Here is a 22,956-nt window from a genome sequence, read left to right as displayed (position 1 = left end):
AATCATACATTAAATACATCATTTGTATATCTTCCTTGAGTTGTCCTTTACATACTCCATCATTATTTCAATCCTGTTGTTATTCTAATTGCCCTTCGTTTTCTTTCCTGTTCGTGACAAAATACAGAGTCTTCTGACCACTCTAAGCAACAATGTTAACATGTTCGGAATGCAATTCTCCCCATTCTCGAAATCAAAATGTTGCTTCAGGATCGGGTTGCATTGACACCCGAACCAATGATAGGGAGTGAAGTAATTGAGCGTGTCGACCGCTTCACTTATCTTGGAAGTTTCATCAGCCCTTGTGGTCTTGTATGTGACGAAATCTCAGCACGGATACAGAAGACTCGACTAGCTCTTACCAACTTGCGTCATTTATGGAGTAGGCGAGATATCCGTCTATCAACCAAAGAACGTGTTTACTGCGCAGCAGTTCGTCCCGTCCTACTTTATGGCAGTGAAACATGGCCGGTAAGAGTAGAGGATATTCGTAGGTTACTAGTATTTGATCATAGGTGTCTTCGAAACATTGTTCGTATATCCTGGGACCATCGAGTAAGTAACTCAGTTGTTAGGAAACGGGTACTAGGTAAGGATGGCAAATCAATTGATGAAGTAGTGAAACTTCATCAGTTGAGATGGCTTGGACCTGTGTTACGTATGCCCAACGATCGACTGCCCCGATGTGCGATGTTTTCTGGTGTTAGAGTAGGCTGGAAGAAAGCTAGTTGCGGCCGGACCAAAACATGGCACAAATGCATGAAGTTGCTGACAAATGGACCGAGCCATGTTGGTAGGTGTAGACTACCTGGTTGGGGACCGCGAGATGATAGCAACCGATGGTTAGAGATCCTGAATGACATGGCTCAAAATCGTTCGCAATGGTGAAGCTGCATCCACTCTTTGTGTTCTCCCAAATTCTAATCTTCTGAATTCTTCATGTCCCTTTCTTTTTTCTCTTTCCAAATTTATTTCACTGTATTATACTCCTTGAATAACATATTCAAACCCTAATTTTTCTGATTTCAGCTTATAATTTTACTACATCTAGCACTACAGAATTTGAATCGACCACTGCATCTCTGTACTAATGTGGTGTGGCAACTCGAACTGATGTACGTACGTACGAATTTCTACGTTGTTACTGACTGACTGACTGACTTTCCTGTTCTCTTTATTTCCGTCTTCTTCATTCTATACATTTATGTAAACATATCAACATTGATACAATGAGGCACCGAATATATGTACGCCGCACAAATCATTCGATTGCTGTGAGAGCTGGAATATTGTCCGGTTGCCCGAACTAAACCGGATGGTTTTCTTACATTGGCACTTCCAGAGCCTTTCACTTAGAGGTAGAGGTTTAACCCACGAGGCAGTAGAACAACGGTAGGAGATGTAGTCCAATAATAGCTAGTCGCCAACAATATGTTCAAACACCATTCGTTCCCTCAGGATCATGGAGCCCATGTACACTATTGGCTTGGAATCAGGGTTTTCCAACTCCCCTAGGTGGATCCTCCATCATACCTATCAACTCGGATTAATCTCCTACCGGACATTCGATTTTCGTCCTCTTAATTTCGTAAACAACACTTGTGGTATGAGAAGCCAATGGGTAGAACTTCCTTGATAGTGTCTGTATACATGTGTTCATGTGGAAGCATTTATAGATAAAGAGCTTACTCTTTCCACTCTCGAACGTACTGGGTCATTTGGGGGTACTAAACACAATCGTGCATTGATAGAGTTTAAAAGAATTTTTTGTAATAGTGGCCTTATATCTCTTTTTACTTTGACATTTTCAAAAAGTGCCCAGTAGGATCAATTTCTCATTTATACTGATATTTTTTTACATTTATTCGAATAAAAGTTTTAAATAATTCTCGACTTTTCTTATCTGTAGATGGTATTCGATCGGACAACACTGAGACAATAATAAACGATATCTCCAATAATAATAACAGTAATAATCAGACAACGTCTGATGTAACTCCTAGTAATATTAACAACAGCGTTGACGATAAATCACATTCAACTAGTTTAATTCGTACAAATAAAATACTACGCGGATTCAAACAATGGCTTCAACGTCCTGTTGGTGTAAATAATAATAATATTAATAGCAATAATAATGCCAGTAGTACCAGTAATAGTATTAGTTCTAATGGTCCCTCAGTTGGTTCAATTAATTTCTCAACTGCAAATAATCCAACCAATACAATGAACAACATTGTCACCTCTACCACTGGTTATTTTAGTGGTAGCTGTGGAAGTACCACCACCAGCAGTGTAAATTATCATAATGTAAACAGTAATAACAATTGGGATATATCTTCTACCGTGGATGTTTCACATTCGGAATCTCCAAATAATGAACATAAATTCAGCTCACTAATGACAGGTATGTATACATATGTATATAGATATACAGTTTGTGTGTGTGTGTACATATATACCCGTTTTTATGTACACATATATAAGAACGGTGACTTTATTTACAATAATTTTACTAAACTTGCCATCTTGCTTTTCTTCCCAGTTTGTATGACGTACTGACTGTAGTTAGATCACTACTGAAAACCAGGAAACACTGCATAGCTGTTTCATTCTAGTATTGAATTTTTCATCAGTGCACATGTACGGCCACACAAACGGGAATCGAACCCAGATATCTCATCTAAATACTAAGCCTCTAAACCATGCAATGGTGTACATATCTAATTTCACTTAATTCGCGATATCACACAACCACCTTCTGTTGCATTGTCTAAGACAAAATAACTTCCTCATACCCAACATGGTTGGACTTGGCTAGTTGCACCCTCTTACTAGAACTCCTGGAATTACATCTAGAAATAAAAGGTCACCAGTAAGCATAGAATTATTTTTAGTATGTCGAGGGGGACGGGAGCAGGTTTGTAGAGATTCTTAAATTTAGATAGTTTACATTTATGACTATGTTAAACTGAAAATTTTGTTTCTTTCTAATCGTCGCCGTTATTGTGGTCACACTAATACTTCTAATCTACTATTTGGTGGTTGCTGAATTTTAGGCGCATTATGGTTGATCGTTATTGAGAGCGTGCGCGAGTCAGTGATCGACATTGAGTGAATCATAAAAGTTATATTTGTCATTCAGAAATACAATAGACTGTTTTCATGATTTATCCGTTAAAAATTATAGCAATACAAACAAATTGAATTTGTTAATCTGTGGAGGGAGTCATCTCTCCCGCTCTAAACGCTCTCATATGACCACTGTCAAGAAAGTTCTATTCACTGGCTTCTCACACCACGAGTGTTGTGTATGAAATTAAGAGGACGAAAAGCGAATATCTGGTCGGGGCCTGAACCTATATGATAGGTATGACGGAGGATCCACCTGGGGGAGTTGGGAAACTCTGACTCCAAACCATTAGTGCACATGGGCGATATTTTAACTGGTGTAAAAGTGAGTTAGAAGAAAAATATGAACTACCAAATCAAAGCATCGCATCATTTTTCCAAGTTCTTGAATTTTCGTTTCAGCTCAATGTTGGTAGCTACAAACTACTGGCTGGTTTAAAGCGCTGAGTGACTTGGTTTGTAATCTGTCACAAAGTCGTAGATGCATTCAACTTTCATCGTCTTCTAAATCCTTGAGTTGTAGTGTTCGTCCATATATACCTTTTCGAAATATATTCTCAACATTTGTCTGTCTTACTAACGTTATTAACCCTACATGTGTTTCAAATCCTTTGCCATTCATTAGGTAAATGATATTTCGTGGTTGGATGATGTAGTTAGAATGACACATCTTTATGTCAAGTTCTTCATTGATTACAACTGACTATTTACCTAAAAACGTTTTCTTTTACCTCAGACTACCTAGTCATAGTCAATAGTTAGGGACTTGGGATGACATGGGTCAAAATCGTTCACAGTAACGGGGGTGTATTCTTTCAGATCCTATATTTTCTTCACGAATAGTATCTTCGATGTTTAATCTTCTCTATTTTCATTCATACTGTTCCTACCTCTGTTACCCCGGAATTTACCCCAATAATTTCTTCTCACTATGCAAATGGGACGTTTCAAATCTTGGACTGATTTACATTGCATTTGACTGACTTTATTTTACTGCATTAATTTTTACTAACCCTCATAAATGCATAACACATTTTGCTTGTAATTAATTGAAATTAACTAAGCACTCTTTTTATGTCACTATTCCATTCGACATTGTTCAATAGTACGTTAATCATGTTTATTTTATTGCCTTAGAAATAATAATTCTGTAATTATACAACTTGATAAGCTGAATTATTTTGTATTTGTAGTTTTCCTCATTATCTACCACTAAATTTGCCACTATCATGTTCAACTTGAAAAAAAAAGAAGAAAAATATTGTAGCATTGATACTGAATGATGATACCTATTCCGATCAAAGACCGATCCAGTGTTTAATCAATATTTATTAGTTCCAATGGATACATTTCATGTTTTTTTTCTTTCAGTACACATGTGTTCTATTTATATAGATATACTTTTTTTGTGTATGGAAAATAACAAATAAGTTATGATACTAGACTATACACTACCTTTTTTCTTCATGCGTGTATCTGTGTGTGACTTGTTTCAACGATGAATGTGTAACTGATTTTTTTGTCTCTTTATACCTCATTTTGCTGTTATCGCTGAATAGAAGGCATTTTTTTTTCTTGACAGGATTAATAATTCGTAGTTTTTCTGTGATTGTAAAACTTGTAGTGTGTGTGTGTGTGTGTGTGACTAGTTGATAAGCTATTTTATCAATATCACAAGTTCCTACTACTACTTATCCACGCTTGATTATAAAGAAGCTTAGTCGGTATTACCAGAGCAAGATTCACCAATCAGAATTCCAGATTCAAAATACTCTATTCTAAGCATAATACTTTTTATATGGTCTAACGTACTAATTTTTCACTAATGACACCCTGCTGAGATAACTCCACTTCTATTGGTTTGAAACACAGTTTTTTCCTCTCTCTCTCTCTCGTAGTAGATAAGCTCTTTTATATTTTTCACGCACTCATAGGTTTATATACATAACTTATCAGACTACGATACACCCCAAGTTAGGTATCACACTTCACATACAATCAAGCCATATATGATGGAGAATGGAACAAAAGTTGGAAAATTAATTAACGTTTAACAATTGTTAATTGATTGGGGTCATAAATCGACCAATGGTAGGCTGCCATTGAGAACCTGGAGGCACAGTAAGGTCATTGAATGCCGGTTCAATGGTCTAGAGGTTAAGCGTTCGCGCGCGAAACCAAGAGTTCTGAGTCCTAATCCCACGTGTGGGATCGTGGATGTGCACTGCTAAGATGTCACATATTAGGGTGAAATAGCCATCCAGTGCTTCCAGGTTTTCAATGATGGTATAACATTGATCGATTTATGATCTCAATCAAAAGTCATCAATCTCCACAACTCTATACTGATAATGCTTTTGGTTTCAGGTTTCAAACCATTAAGTCGGCTATGTGATGAGGACGAATGTTACTTCCCGTTGTTATTGGTTTAAGGTTGCTTTGTATATGACAGGTTTATCAAATTTGAGTACATGGATTTTCGGTTCAATGGTTGTATGGTTATGTTGAACTTTAACTTTTTAGATTCGTATATCCAATCTGTTACCGTATGTGTATAGTAGTCTCAGACTAGTTCAACAAAATAGTTTCAGTATATTTAATATGTGACTAATAGTGGAAACAAGTTCCTAACGGGTTTCGTCAACTGAGTGTACTTGTATTAATGTAAGTGTTTACGATAAGACTCATACTCAACACTTTACGCTTTAAGCACAAATATATTATCTACTGAACTATCAAGCATTGACCAGTAAGTTGTTCAACAAATATGAAGGTGTTATTCTGAGCCTCCGATTCCTTGTTATTATTATTTGTAACCGTAATTGATCAGTCTATGTTGATATCTATTCATCTTGAACAAGTTGACTCGATATTGTTATTCAATTACAACTTTACATTAAAGTCGATTAATAGCTAAATATGAATACCAACATTACTTACTTACGATTGTTACTCCCAATAGAGCATAGGCCGCCGACCAGCATTCTCCAACCCACTCTGTCCTGGGCCTTCTTTTCTAGTTCCATCCAATTCTTGTTCATTTTTCTCATGTCTATCTCCATTTCCCGGCGTAATGTTTTCTTTGGTCTTCCTCTTCTCCTTTGGCCTTGAGAATTCCATGTGAGGGCTTGTCTTGTGACGCAGTCGAGTGCTTTCCTCAATGTGTGTCTTATCCACTTCCAGCGCTTCTTCCTGATTTCTACCTCTTCTGGGTTCTGGTTTGTTCTCTCCCACAGTTGGTTGTTGCTAATAGTGTCTGGCCAACGGATCCAAAGTATTTTACGTAGACAACTGTTAATGAACACCTGTATTTTCTGGATGATGGCTTTTGTAGTTCTCCAGGTTTCTGCCCCATACAGTAGAACTGTCTAGACATTTGAATACCAACATACATCTTAATTCTTAGTTCCTTAACTAATTTCATTGTTGATGAGAATTACCGTGAAAAAAAGACTTTTTTCTTCACTATTATTCACCATAATTGTTGATCTTTCTTTTTCTTCTTCTTCTTCTTCGACTTTCTTGTCATATGGGAAATGTTCATGGTTATTACATTTGGAAAGAAATTTTCTATTTAATCTTAATTATACAAGTTATTTTTATCTTGATGTATTTCATTATATCACAGCATGATATTATTCTAATTGTATTTGTTTTTCACTTAGAAACAACCTCATTATTTTAAGTGATCTGTCGTTTCTTTCCCACACTTGTTTCTATGAATGAAAATGTTTTTTTTAAAAACTGTTTACTTCATTATTACTATTATCATTCTCTTGTGAATGTTTTTTTCTTTCTATCTTAGTTGTTGATCCTCCAAATATGACTGATTTAGATAGCCCTGGTCCTGTATTCGGTGCTTCATTAGAATCTCAATTAGAAAGTCCTGATTATCCAGTAAGTTTTTTTTATTAGTTATCATTAGTATTAAGTTTGTGCGTATGGTTGTATATTACCTGGTCGCATAAACTGAAATAGATAGTGTTCCGAGGTATAGCTGCTCTTGCAACCTTTCATCGAAAGGTCGGATCCAAAAGTTAATGGGACAGCGGTTGGCGATACAATCTCATAATGATGAACAATGAATAAAATAGATTCACATTATCAATTGTTCCTTCATTGTCTTGTATCTCATTTGTTTCATTGGTTTAGAATATGAGTCTCCCAACTCCTTTGGACGGATCCTTTCTATCCACCAGTTTTACTTAGGCACCGCAGTTCGTTATTTGTGCTTTCATTTTCTTAAAAACATAACTTCTACATAATGACATTGAGTAGAACTTCCCTAGTAAGAGCTATAGACATATAATCTTCGTAAAGTATTGGAGAAGGAGAATTATTTTTAACAGACGAAGTCTACAAAAATTATTTGATAATAATAAATAACATTTTCAATTCTTATTCATATGTTCTCTCCATCGTTTTCGGATTCAATCAAGATTCATGTATACTTACCAGTCAATAATATTCTCAACAAAAGTCCATTTATGTGCACCATCAGTCGATGGGAATTGCAATACGAACAAACAAAAGTCAACAATTCCAGTATTCCAACTTTAATAATAGATATATTGCACTGCTTTTTTAAATAAAATTTAGTGTTTTTAAAAACATTTGTTCCTTTATATCATAGTAAGTATTATCAGTCAGTCAGTCAGCTACGACGTAGGACTAGGCACATATATCCGCCGGTCCAAGTTGCCACACCTCATTAGCACAACAGGATGAACACCAATTGCATAGTAGTATAAGGATATAGTAGAGGAAGAAAGAATTAGTTCGTAGAAAGATATAAAGCGATTTTAATCTCACTGTTTAAGGGAAGACAATTAGTGTATACAATTACATCATTGTGATCGATTCTGAGCCATGTCACCCAGATTCTCCAACCATTAGTTACAATAGTCACGCGGACCCCAACCAAGTAGTCTGCATCTACCAACATGGCTCAGACTAGAAGTTAGTGACTTCAAGGACTAATGCCACGTATTATCAAGTAATGGAATGCCAAGAAAACGTAATCAACATTCTTTGTTTTTTCTTCATATATTTTTTTAGTGCGTTCCAGTCCTGTTACAAGCTATTGTCATAGCCTTAGAGATACATGGACTTAATTTACCTGGTCTTTATAGAAAACCTGGTCGACATCGTACAATTGCGCAATTTGTCTCTTCAGTAAACCTAGTACGTGTCACCCTTACTATTATTATTATCATCATTATTTTATATTTCTGTATTCTACTTTTAAATTGGATCATTTTTTTCTTGAAGAAATGAATCTGTTATGGTTCTGGTAGAGAATGGTTAGTTCTGATTTGCTGAACCAATTTTAATTATATGAAGCATTCTATATTTCTCTTTTCTGGTAGATTTTACAATATAAGAATGTTGTCTACGCTACTTTGATCAGTTAGTCTCTTATTATCATGTATGAAATGAAAGAAAATAACATCTAGGCCAATATTGTTAATCAGAATATGTTGTGACTAACGAAAATTGTCATTTATTGAAATGAATATTATAGAATGCTGAACGTTTGATACTATGTAGTCGAGTTGAGCCGACTTATCAAGAGACTAATTTATTCACTTAATCTCTCAATGAGATCTTGTCAAAGATCATGACCACTATTAGCCTAGTAGAATAAACTAATTTTTCCTGAGAGAAATCTAAAGATAATTAGATATCACAGACAAGCGGATAATAACAACTCTGTTGGTTGCTCAGTAATATCTATCCTATCAGAATATTTTCTAGCATTAATGTTGTAAAGTTATGTAATACCATTGGTAAATAGTAATTAATATGTATAAAATGAAAGGCTTTTGCATAATAATTTCATATTAGAGTGATTTGAACTGTCACATGTGACAATCACTAATATCCATAGTGAAATTTATTGGCATAAATTGAACCCACAAATGCACTGGTGTAGTTGATGTTGTGGTTAGTCCACTCTCCTCCCTCTTCGAATATTCTCATATGGTTATGTGTATAAAGCCACTACCAGGGAAGTCCCACTCATCGCCTTTTCGTGGCTACGATGTTTGCCTGATGGAGATGACGAAAAGAGTATATTCCGCGGGAACGTAGACAGGGTTGGTGTGTACGGAGGATCTACCTAGAGGGAGTTAGAAAATTCTGATTGCAGACCAATTTTGCACTTGTGTTCCAGGTACCGAAGTTTTATTTTCATCCTCACTTCCATAGCATTTTATAAATTCATGGGGCTGGTAAAGCCTTTCAAAAGAGAGGGAGAGAGATATGATTCACTCAATTCTCAGTCTTACCATAGGATTTGTGAGCTTACTATATGCTAGTAGAGTTAATTGATCTTATATTTTTTCTCCTGTAGTCATCCATTTCCTAGTTTGGTCAAAGAAACTTCGAAGTATATTTTTTTTAAAAATGTATACATTTCTTTCGTTTCACAATTCTCTAAAGATTTCAATTAACTAAACCATTGTTTCGACGGTTTAGATGACTTCTAGTTATCAGACAACATTTTAATAATCTATCCTAATTAATATTTCCCATCTGGATTGTTCGGTTACAATAATAATATGTATTATGTAGGTTTTTTCACAACCACTCGTTAATTACTATTATATTGTGCTCGAAAGTTCAAATCTCCTTCAATCTTGGCTGTCTTCTCTTATTTGTAAACTTTATCACAAATATCATTATTTTAAGTTTATGAATAAATTTCTTCTCACTTTATGTGGCATCAGTCCAAAAAGTCACTAACTTCTAGTCTGAGCCATGTTGGTAGATGCAGACTACTTGGTTGGGGTCCGCGTGACTATTGTAACTAATGGTTGGAGACTCTTGGTGACATGGCTCAGAATCGATCACAATGGCGTCGGTGTATACACTTACTGTCTTTCCTTAAACCGTGAGATTAAAATCGCTTTATATCTTTCTACGAACTAATTCTTTCTTCCTCTACTATATCCTTATATGTACTCTTTCCTTTATATATTACACCATTGTGTTAACTGCTTCTATGAGTTCGTCTTGTTGTGCTAATGAGGTGTGGCAACCTGGACCGGCGGATATATGTGCCTAGTTCTACGTTGTAACTGATTGACTATGTATCTGTATGCAATTTTTAGTTTAAAAGACATTCTTATATGAAATACACTTTTTTAAGATTAACTATTCTCTTCTTCAATCGGTTATTCTTTCTGTTCGAATTATAAGACTTATAAAGATTCTGACTCGTATACCAAAGTTATTTGATGATCAAATGCTTGTGTATAATTTATTAGAAATAACACCAATAAAGTTCTGTTTATTTATTTTCAAAACATCCTGCTTTATTAACAATGAATTCAATCTCTTTTATGTATATAATAACCTACCACTAGTAACCTTTTTGTTTTGCTAGTTGTTCATATATATTACTTCATTATACATGTTTGCTGTTACATGAGAAATTTTTTCATTTTTTCATCTTTTCAATAAAGCATCCTGAAGATATTGATTTGATGTTTAGTTTGGATGCTTGGCGTGAACCTAATGCATTATGCGGTTTATTTAAACATTTTCTTCGACGATTACCTGTTGGATTATTTTCCTTATGTGAGTGTGATTATTTAAATGGTTTTTTTTTTCGTGGAGTTAAATTGATGTTTACTTTTTGAATTTTTTTTTACAAATTTTCCTACCGGACCGCTTAAATGACCGAGGGTTGGTAAAACCACTTTATTATAGTCATACCCAAAGAAGTTCTCACTATCTCCATGCAATGATAGTATTTTTACGATAAGTGAATGTGTGGTTGTTTTATTGGTGTTGTAGATACGAGGCGTTCACATATGGGAGTTAGAAAACTCTGCTTCTAAACTAATAATGTACATGCACTCCAGAATCCTGAGGGGTTGAATGGCGTATGACCCTATTTTCGACTTTTAGTTACCAAAGCACTATCTTTTTACGTTGTTATACTCTTGTAGACCTTTAGGTTAAAGGGTCTGGAGGAGTGGCTATACCTAGGAAAGCCACTTGACTCAATTCGCGTCACCGGGAGGTATTCCAGTTCTCACATACCTATTATAATTATTTTGTGTGGCGTATATTATGTTTTGGTGCACAGTTGCGTCAGATTTTATGTGAAATAAATAAATGAAAATCTTACTAAAGCAAATGAAATTTGCTCGAGTCGTTATGTATCAACCAGTGTTTAATGCAATTCATCCTTTATGCTTAGTGTATATAACGTTGAGAGTTTACGGGTCACGAATGCATAAAATAAAACAACTAATAGTAAATTAAATATATTTGAGTCGGATTAATAATTTAGAAACTGGGAAGGAAGAGTATGATGAACACATATTGTACTTCAAGAGAATGATTCTAGTAGAGTTTTTGTTCTCTCTGAAGTTGGGCAATCTAATCACGAAAACTCTATTAATTTTCTAAATGAAATCACCAGCTCCCTCCTTTCTGAAGTTTCTACAAATGATATTTGCGTAGATCATGAAAGTTTCACAGTTAAGCCTTTCATCCAAGATCAGCACATAACTCTAACAGAAGAATAAATTGGTTTCACTTTAATCAATAATTGAATGAACTGATTTATGTCTTAGCATTTTTAATTTCTCAAATTGTTTCATTTGTCTAATTATTGGTAACTTATTAATATTGTAATGAATGAAAACTTTGTGAGGAAAACCAATTTATTTTATATAATGCAAAATTATGCTGTATTTGTAAAATATGGAAGCAATACATTAAACACACTGTTTGTCCATCTTCCTTGAGTTAACCTTTATAGTGTCTATAATTCTTTCAATCCTGTTGTTTTTTGCGATTACTCTTTGCTTTATTTCTTGTTCTCTTCATTTCAATCTTCTGCTGGTAAACAGTCCCATTTCCTATTCCTGTTAATATATACTACTTATATCTGTTCGTATAAGTAGCACACACCACAATACAAAAAATTAACTTTAATTACTTGATTATAATAGCTAACTTCCGTTGGAATACTTACTTGATAAATTCAGACTGTCTTATTTAGTTAGGCGAGGTAATTTCTGTCAGTGGTTAAATATGTTGTATGAAAATATAATGATTAGAACTAGTTCCGATAGCACATATCCATTCATGCTTCATCTTCTAACTTGTGAGTTTCTACATTATTTCATACATATTAATCCTCTTATTTCACTCTTTTCTTTTTAAAACTACGTTCTATATGTTCAGTGTTCACTACTATCATTAGTACTACTAAATTATTTCAAATTCTTTGCTAATTTGACCTCATTGTTCTACTATGATTAAACCTAATTAAACTGATTCATAGGTGTACCAAGTCTTACGATGATGATTATGAAAGAATGAATTAATAGAACATCAGAGTGAGTATCATAAAGTCCTCAAACATTCATTATTATTTTTTAGTCTGGATACTGGGTACAATTTCATGGATCATTTGATCTTTCGCCTACTTTAACCTTGGCATAAATTGTTGTAGTTTGCAATGTGATATTAGTTTATTAAGTTGAATCATATATAGTCTGAGAAGAGAATTTCTCGGTAGTTAGACTCAGATTATACAGTTATTGTAAATCATGAAGCATTGGACAGCTGTTTACTCCTAATATAGGGCTTGTCAATACTATACATACAGGATTCTACCGTGAATCTTCCGTTTCACATGAGTATCCTTAATTTCTTGGTAACTGAGCTAGTATTTGAATTCCCCTTTATTTCATCAACAGTTATTTTGAGGTATATTTTCTTGTAGTCGATTAATTATCGTAACTATTTATACAGGATAATATTCCAATGTACTGTTATTGATTAACATATTGTATTTTATTGAAATGAACTATTATGCTTGTATACACTTTTTAGATAACAATAAACAGATTTACATGTTTTTGTTGTTGTTGTTTATGATTAGTTTTTAACTGTCATACAACTTCTTAAATCCTTATGATCTTTATAAACAACCAATTGTTATCACATGGTTCATTATGTTGTTATGATGTGTAATTTCTATAACAGAAACAAACAAGATCATTTATAGCACTAAAATTTCAATGTGCTTTTTTTTGTTGTTGTTGAAAAACTTCATTCCGTTTACTGGAAACTTCTAACTTTCTTTTTCTTGGCAACATTAAAGTATTTCGTTTCCTTTTTTTCTCAAAGTCAAACAGAGTTGGAAAAACAACAAGAATCTAGATTGATAGATGTATTAATATATATATATATATATATATATATATATATATATATATAAAGCATAAATCAATATAATTTGAGAACAGAAATTGAGTTAGTACAATGAAAGAAACATATGATAACTTTTAAACTCAAGATCTATGAGGAATACAATCATTGAATGTATCGTTGACTTTAAGACTAATTTCTGTTTATTTATTTGAACACGACGGGGCACCAAATACATATAAAGCTACACAATAACAATGAGGCCAGTAGTAGATATCATTGATTTATGTAAGGGCTGTGATACTGTTTGAGTGCCCAAATCGAAGCAGGTGATTTTCTTAGGTGGCTGCACCCCAATCCTTCGATTTAATAGTCTAATCCACATGACTGTGAAACTACGTTAGGAGAAGCAGTCCCATAGAAGCCGGTCATCAACAATAAGTTCAAACACCATTCGTTCCCTCAGGATCATAGAGCCCATGTACACTATTAGCTTGGAATCGGGGTTTACTAACTCCCCTATGTGGATCCTCCGTCATACCTATCAATTCGTTTTAGGCCCCGGCCAGATATTCGATCTCTGTCCTCTCAGTTTCCTAAACAACACTCGTGGTGTGAGAAGTCAGTGAGTAGGACTTCCTTGACAGTATCTGTATACACGTATTCATGTGGAAGTATTTGTAGATGGAGAGCTGACTCTCCTCACTCTCAGCTGTACCAAGGCATTTGGGGACAAGACTGATTCTGACTCATGTTACTCGACAGTTTTCCAAATTTGTTTTTGTTTGGGATCATGAACCGGTTGATGTTAGACCACCATGAAAAATCTGGAAGCACTGGACGCCAGCTTCGTCCCATTGTGGGAGTCCTCAGCTGTGCGCATCCACGATCTCGCTCGCGGGTTTCCAACCCAGGGCCTTCGGTCTCGCGCACGACCACTGACTCAGCATCCAATGGTGTCCGGTAGAGACTGGTACCTACCTTAGTACAATGGAAGATGGTCGCGCAACTTCGTGGTTGAGGTTAGACACTAACACTGTCGGATGCCGGCTCAATAGTCTAGAGGCTAGGCGTTCGCGTGCGAGACCGAAGGACGTGGATCGGAACTCCGCGAGCGAGATCGTGGATGCGCACTGCTGAGGAGTCCCACAATAACATGGAACGGCCGTTTATTGCTTCCAGGTTTTACATGGTGGTCTAGCTTCAATTGACTCATGATCTCAACTATTAAAATTATCTGATTATAGATCCATTTTTTACAGTCAATATAACATCACGATAGCGCCAAAATGGTAGAAATTGACAAGAGCCACTCTGGCTTTCACTATACATGAGTTTGCCTCATCTTTCATGCCATCATCGGCACTTACACAGATACCTAGATAAACGAATTTCTCGACTATATCTGTCTACTCACTACCCTCAGTATGTGCATGTTCAGGTTCCTATCAGTCTTGTAAAAGTACTTTTCACTTAGAAGATGCAAGGCACATAACATACTTACAGATACTAAGTCGTGTTTGTTGATACAGTTTATTGAGTTTAGATCGTTATGATCATTAAGTGATTGAAGACTTTGTGTGTAATGTTTCAAAATCAATTCAAATGGTAGATACATTCACTTTTTTTTAAAATACCTTCCTCTAAATCTTCATTCTCATTATCCTTTCAAGCATATTATTTCATTCCATCTTCTCAAACTATATTTTCAATATTCAACATTTCTCATTAGTGATTATTTTAATCAATTAACATTTGGATACCAATCTTTGCATTGATTATCACTAAGTGATATACTTCATAACCATTTTATTAATTATGAAATAAAACATGTTTTAACATGGTTATATTACAATATTATTGAATTCAATTACTAATTCAAATGACATGTATTATGTCATACTTTAAGATAACAATGCGGGTTAATCTGGTTTTCTTTAATCTGATTCGTATCATTTTAGCTAATTCAATAATAATAATAATAATAATCTTGTATCCATGTGTACATGTATAATGTGTCTATTTACCAAGTTCTCTAACGTATATTGTATATCACTACTACTACTACTATTACTACTATTATATTATTGTTTGAAGAAAATAACCATATATAGTTATTTGTTATGTACACATACATTCTACATTCTTATGTTACATAGTTAGTTAGTGTATAATTAAGAAAAACAAATGAGCATGAAATTGAAAGGCTAGATGACTTCCAGAATTGATTAGTAAATTTATATTGATTGCTCTCTTCATTTAAGTTGATTTACATTAATGTATAGTTTCATGAGATCATGTGAATTAAGTAAGTAATTTCATTAATCACTTCCATTAGTTTAAAAACTATCTTCCGATATGTTTGATTAGTGTTACTACAAAATTTTGACGTGTATATGTATATGTTTACACTTTCTTGGTTTCCTCTCGACTTATACCGCCCCCAAATGCCCTGGTATGGCCGAGAGTGGGGAGAGTCCTCCCTCCCTCTCGAAATGTTCTCACACGGCCACGCGTATACAGCCTCTGCCAGGGAAGTCCTACTCACTGCCTTCTCGTGGCGGGAGTGTTGTTTACGAAAATGAGAGGACGAAAAGCGAATGTCCGGCTCTTTAACCGGATCACAAACCAATGGTGTACATGGGCTCCAGTATCCTGCGGGAACAAATGGCGTATGAGCTAATCGTTGGTCACGGGCTTCCATGGGACTGCATCTCCTTACGATACTCCACTGCCTTGTGGGTTAGACCTTTAGGTCAAAGGCTCGGGGTGTGGCCCCCCAAGAGAACCACCTGCTTCTATTTGGGCACCCAGGCAGCCCACATACACAAATATGGTGTGGCGCATATGTATTTGGTGTCCTCTTGTACCAATATTTGTGTTCAAATAAATAATAGTATATATACCGTTTTCGATACACGCAGAATATGCATATTTTCCTGAAAAGTCACTGAAGCTCTATGTGATTCACAGTTTTTGAGCTCGAAAAAACTTGTAGTTTTTACGATTTCTCAGGTTCAGATTCATGTATTTGATTTTGTTTCACATTCTGTGCAACACTATTCGTTTACATAAACCGAAGTATAGGAAGTGTATTTTGTATCTGAGATTAAGTAGCTGAAAGTTGAGCGCGTGAACCATGCTTCGTTTATGAGTTCTGAATTTCCTCATTCTTTGTTTTTGTACAGTACCAACACCTTGAATGTACATCAAATTGAATTGGAATTAGTGTGTTTAATTGACCAACTGACTTTGATAATTATTGTCACAAATACACAGTTATATAAAATCTTAATTTTCATCAAACAAACTACATCATTTATAAAGACAATTGTAAGGATCTACTTTCTGTATGATTGAATATTTCGTAGAAATAAATAACATGTCAAACTATCTTATGACGGTCTCTATTATTCATTAGATGGAGTACTGTAGTGATTGTGTTATTATTATTATTATAAATTACTAAGTTATTACTCAATCGTATCTCCTCAACACCAATTCACCAGAATTTGTCTATTATTTTATGATTTAATTTTAGAATATTATCAAAACATTTTGTTTCATTTTATTGTGATTACAAACTAGTTGTCATGTATTTTTACAATCATTTTCGAATAATCTTTTGACTTTGATCATCTTCTGGAGAAGTACTGACTTCACGAATCATTTAACCTTCTTAATAGTAGGAAGTTTATGTATAGATTGGATTAGTTGCAAAATCTATTGAAATTTGCTCAGATCTTAGAGGGAGTTTGAATGACCCTGTTGGGTTCAAGATTCCAATCGACCATCCAAAAAATAACAAACATATATGAATGGTTTTGGTTAATATTTATCATCACAATAAAGATTACAGTTTAGAATTAGGTTTTGGTGTTAGATAAAGAGTTGAGATTAGAATGTTAAATTTGCGGTTATAGTTTGGGTTATAATGTTAACCAGTCAGTCAGTCAGTAACAACGTAGAACTTCGTACGTACGTACATCAGTTCGAGTTGCCACACCACCTTAGCACAGAGATGCAGTTGTCGATTCAAATCCCGTAGTGGTAGAGGTAGCAAGAGTATAAGCAGTAATCGGTAAGATTAGTGTTTGGAGATGTTACTTAAAGAGTATAATACAGTGAAATAAATTCGGAAAGAGAAAGAAAGAGACAAGGAGGAATCAGGATATTAGAATTTGAGAGAACACAAATAGTGGATACAGCTGCACCATTGCAAACGATTTTCAGCCATGTCATTCAAGGTCTCTAACCATAGGCTGACATCGTCTCGCGGATCCTAATCAGGTAGTCTACACTTACCCACATGGCTTAGTCCACTTGTCAGTTGCTTCATGGACTTGTGCCATGTTTTGGTCTGGCCGCCCCTACCTTTCTTCCAACCTACTCCTATACCACTGAACATCGCACGTCGAGGCAGTCGGTCGTTGGACATACGTAACACGTGTCCAAGCCATCTCAACTGATGAAGTTTCACTACTTCATCAATTGATTTGCCATCCTTACCTAGTACTCGTTTCCTAACAACTGCATTACTTACTCGATGGTCCCACGATGTACGGAAAATATTTCGAAGACACCTATGATCAACTACTAGTAACCTACGAATATCCTCTACTCTTACCGGTCATGTTTGACTGCCATAAAGTAGGATGGAACGAACTGCTGCGCAGTAAACACGTTCTTTGGTTGATAGACAGATATCTCACCTACGCCATAGATGACGCAAGTTAACAAAAGCAAGCTAGTCGAGTCTTCTGTATCCGTGCTGAGATTTCGTCGCACACCAGACCACAAGGGCTGATGAAACTTCCAAGATAAGTGAAGCGGTCGATATACTCAACTACTTCACTCTCTATCATTGGTTCGGGTGTCGATGTAACCGAATCCTGAAGCAACATTTTGATTTCGAGAATGGGGAGAATTGCATTCCGAACATGCTAACATTGTTGCTTAGAGTGGTCAGAAGACTCTGTATTTTATCAGCGTCTTCACCAAATAAAACTGTCATCAGCATATTCTAAGTCAACATATTCATAACCACAGTTTTGATTTATTTTGGTTTATGTTCATGATTGAGTTTCACAGTTAGCCCATATAATATATCTTAACCATAAAGTCCTTACTCTAAATCTAACTTTTAGACTCTACTTCCTAAATCGTAATCCCTACTTTCATTATGTAATTATATTTTCGTCAATAAAACTAATCATCTATATATTTCATAGAGAACATTTTGTTTTAGTGTTTGTGCCGCAACCTTTAGCTGTCTTATCCCTTTCTTGATTTACTCAGCTTCATCAAATTTGGGGGTTATTGTTGAATGATTTTGACTTGTAGATGAATTTGTACTTGCGTGTACATTTTTGGAAGATGAATGCTATCGAAGAGAAATTAATAATTCATTTAATTTGATTTAAAACCTAATTTAATTGTGCTTTTCTTCTGTCAACTATTCTTTCTTCCAGCCTCTTGGGAGCCACTTTTCTGTCTTGTTCCAGAAATTGGGAATTCTTCCGATATGAAACAATTAGCCTATCTATTACTTTCTATTCGTGTTCAATTGAAAAAAATGGCATTTGATGTAAGTTCTATGTAGTTTGTCATGAATTGTTTTTGTGTTATCTGATTGTTAACACTAAATGAACAATGCACTTATTGTGTCTGCATATCGTTTACCTTCATAAAATACTTACTATTTTTCTTTGAAGTAATTATTGAGAAGCATTAAAAATTTCACCATCGTGGTTCATATATCTTCATTCTTCTTCTTTTTCTTCCTCTTCTTCTTCTTCTTCCTCTTCTTCTTCTTCTTCTTCTTCTTCTTCTTCTTCTTCCCCCCTCTTCTTCCTCTTCTTCTGTCGTTTGAAGGGATGCAGGGGGTGTTCATCATATAATTCATAAATAATATGATTGGCTATGGAAAGCGATATTATAAAGTCAAGAATATTTGTAAACATTTACGGATAACTATGACTATGTTAGTGATCACTGTTTTGAAGATATTATACTATTGTGACTTTTGACCTGTTTGCTATCACGTGATAAGATCGCCAATTATATAAACCTGGCAGTGTGCCAAACCAATGACGCGTTAACTGGTACGAGCAACCTCGAGTCAACTCTAAGTTCTTATTGGTCCTTTTCGTCTAGCCCTACCTAATTGAGTCCACAACACAATCTCAGCTTCCACTGTATGAATTGTGTATTTCGGAGATACTTGATTTATACATAAGCAACTAGACTACATCATACCATAAAATAGAAAATAGCAATGATGCAAGATCAAACCAAAAGTAGCTGTGATTATAAGAGTCCGTAATTAAAAATTGGGAATAACTGATGTGTGATAAATCGTATAATAATAGTCATTCATTTATTCTTCATTAGGATATAGCATACATTTAGTTTTTTTTTAATATTCACAAGTTAAATCCACATGGTACGGGAATTTCGTTGCTGTTTCGCACATTTTGTGATGAGAATATTTTATTGTAATCGGATATATAGTAGTGTTCAAAAAAGAAATCATCATGGTTTGTACTTTTTCTATGCATTTTCTTTTAGGCTTTTGGTATTCCAACTATGAACACAATGCCTGTAGATGTACAAAATAATCCTTCCTCTCCGACTAATGGCTCTAATGAATATCAATTTAGCGGAGTGAATTCCATCAGTGACCATCTATTCAAACCATCTATATCTCCACCTATATCTCCTCAGACTACTGTCGTCCTATCGAATACATCCCACTTACAACTAAAAGAGGATTTCAGTTTAATGAAAATGAGTAATTTTAACGAAAAGGAGTTCAACATCTCTAAACAATCATTTCGTGTTTGGCGTTGGGCTACATTATGCTTTATCATGAATCATATAACAAGAGTTGTAGCGCATGAACATCATAATGCAGTGACATATCAATGTATAGCTATATGTTTCGGTCCTGTTTTCTTTGGAAACTCATCAAAACTTCCAAAATTAAATGAGGTGTGTATGTACTACTGAACTTTCTTTTTAAGTAGCTATACAAATGTTAACGATTGGAAATTTTCCTAGGCACCATAAACCATGAAGCTTATCATGCATTGTATAAGTTGGAAAATTCAATGACTATACAATTTTTGTCAGTGTTAATCACATAAACTACATATTTCATTCACCTTAGCCATGGTTGAAGTGTAATTCAGCAATATTTGATAACCTAACATTTACCGTTTGACTTAATCAGTACACTGAGTGAGATATGATTTATTTCATGTATATTTGGTCATTTATTGCTAATCAAATTACAGTATTTCTTCTAGTCTAAATGAATTGACATCACATATAGTACGTCAAGTTGTTATGTTGTTGGTGGTGGTAGGTCAGTAACAAAACTTTGTTTTACCTATATTTCTCACCAGTTTGCTGTCCATTTAGGTAGTTTGTAGCTAAGTTGTATTATTTTTGTTCAGAATAGACTTATGAAGTTTTGTTCACCTATTGTATAATACGTTTTTGAATATTTAAAAAGATGTCATCATTACGTTGTACCGTATTTTGATACGGTACAACTTTCATTTTCACTCATCGGTCTAAGAAGTTATGGATTGAGGATCTAAGTTATATAGGTGAATGGAAATTACCCGTTTTATTGTTTGTGCAATAACCGCAATAAGTGGTTGGAGATATATAGGTGACATGACTCAGAATCGGTCACAACAACCCAGATTTATTCCCTCTTTATCAGTCAGTCAAACGCAATATAGAGCCTGGGACATGAGTAATACAGTCCAAGTTGTCATACTCTTTCAATATAGCGAGGTGAAACTGTTAGGATAAATCCTACAGTAGTAAAAGTAGTAACAGATCATGTTAGACATCTAAGATACAACTTCAGAAAATTTAATTATGAGAAATAAGATTAGAAACAGTTATGAGGAATTTAGAGAAGAACAAAGAGTTAACACAACTGCTACACTATGATCGATTCTGATCCTTATCATCAAAAGTCTAACCATTGATTACGGTGATCACCTGACCCCAAACAGGTAGTCTACACCTACCTTCATAACTCACTTCACTTGTCGATGTTTTTACGTGTTGGTTTTCTTTCAACCAACTACTTTTATATCGATCTTCACTTTTGGTCGAGGTAGTCATACTACAAATCTCATGTTCCAATATTCCCTTTCATTGTTGTTTCGGATCATATCCTCAATATTTAAGCTTTCTTATTATCACTACTACTGTGGTGGGTGATACTTATATCGACAGACAGTGCGCTACAGACTCAACATTTTTACAGGGTGTGTGGTACAGACTGCGGTAAAGAAGAAGGTGGCACCGCGAGCAGAACAACCACAAGAGGGACAGCTTAAATTAGGGACCAGTGTGGTGCATGCTACTTATGTCAACAGACATAAGCAATATGTAACACCAGTTGGAAGTGGAAAACCTGGCAGCAGAAGGCTAAGGAGATCGAGTTGAAGAGAATAGAAGGGAAAATAGGAAGAAATTATGAACTGGAAGAATTATACAGAATGTACAGGACAAACGGTGGAAATTTACAAATGAAGTGCTCAGTGTATGGTTTTCATATCTTACCAAGATATTCTATAATTTTGTATTTAAAAAAAAACATTGGTCGTCCCTACTTGAGTGTTCGTTTACAACACTACTACTACTACTTCCATTATTTGAACACTTTTACTGTCCATCTTGTTAATTTTATGTCATCTCGATGTATTGTGACAACTTTGAAGCCATTACATAGCTCTACATTAATGTTAACCGACACGTACATTTTCAATCGGTTGGTTAGTGTATTTGAATATAGTAATGATTATTACTATCCTATTTTCAACTTGTTATAGGTTCTTGAACATTTATTTCGACATTGGAAATGGCTTATTGACAGTTTACCAATGATTACAAAGAATCCTATCACAAATATCGATTTCAGTACAATAAATGAACCAACTTTAATGGATGCTATTACTTATTTAACTGCTACTGACAAGTCTAAACAACAAAAGAAACCGATTCTTCGAGATCATAATAATAATCATATTCAAAGATTAGATTCAACACATGAACCAATAAATAATGATACATTATTGTCTTCATCTTCTGTTTTTTCTTCGGCACGACGTAAATCTACCGATGTTACTCTTAGTCAACAATCTTCTATATCATCATCTGAACAAGAACAACAGCTCACTGTTGTTTATGACTCGACTGTTAAGAAGTTTGATAATGAAGATGAATTGAATAAAGGTGAGTAACTGTTGTGCATTCATGTCTATCTGTGTATATTTATTTATTATTTATTATTTATATAAACACATAAGCACTGACACAAGGTCAGCCAGTCAGCTACAACGTAGGACCAGGCACATATATCCGTCGGTCCAAGTTGCCATACCGCATTAGCACAGCAAGATGGACACCGGATTCATAGTTGTTAAGTCAATGGTGGTGATATATAAAAGAAAGACTGCATATAAGGATATAGTACAGGAAGAAAGAATTAGTTGGTAGAAAGAAAGATATGAAGTGATTTCAATCTCTTAGTTTAAGGGAAGACAGAGAGTGTACACACCGACGCCATTGTGATCGATTCTGAGCCATGTCACCAAGAGTCTCCAACCATTGGTT

At 34.9% G+C, this 22,956-nt stretch overlaps 1 protein-coding gene across 2 annotated transcripts in view; it reads left to right on the top strand.

Annotated features, from left to right (window-relative positions):
• Nucleotides 1-22,956, top strand: part of BUB3_6 (mitotic spindle checkpoint protein Bub3) — a gene marked incomplete at its 3' end in the record, with an annotated part of 87,133 nt that overhangs the window by 54,768 nt on the left and 9,409 nt on the right. The window contains exons 13-19 of one of the 2 annotated variants that reach the window (XM_051218100.1): nucleotides 1,910-2,407; nucleotides 6,938-7,029; nucleotides 8,191-8,316; nucleotides 10,602-10,716; nucleotides 18,783-18,898; nucleotides 19,882-20,304; nucleotides 22,173-22,575. In XM_051218100.1, coding sequence (XP_051064534.1) covers nucleotides 1,910-2,407; nucleotides 6,938-7,029; nucleotides 8,191-8,316; nucleotides 10,602-10,716; nucleotides 18,783-18,898; nucleotides 19,882-20,304; nucleotides 22,173-22,575 — 1,773 coding nt within the window. Of the gene's footprint in view, nucleotides 1-1,909; nucleotides 6,747-6,937; nucleotides 7,030-8,190; nucleotides 8,317-10,601; nucleotides 10,717-18,782; nucleotides 18,899-19,881; nucleotides 20,305-22,172; nucleotides 22,576-22,956 lie in introns of those variants that run through there. The other variant, XM_051218099.1, reaches the window with a different exon arrangement.

This window comes from Schistosoma haematobium, chromosome 7, assembly GCF_000699445.3.
Source record: "Schistosoma haematobium chromosome 7, whole genome shotgun sequence".
NCBI lineage: Eukaryota > Metazoa > Platyhelminthes > Trematoda > Strigeidida > Schistosomatidae > Schistosoma > Schistosoma haematobium.
The sequence above is the reverse complement of the archived record's forward strand: the minus strand, read 5'-3'. Positions and strand labels throughout refer to the sequence as shown.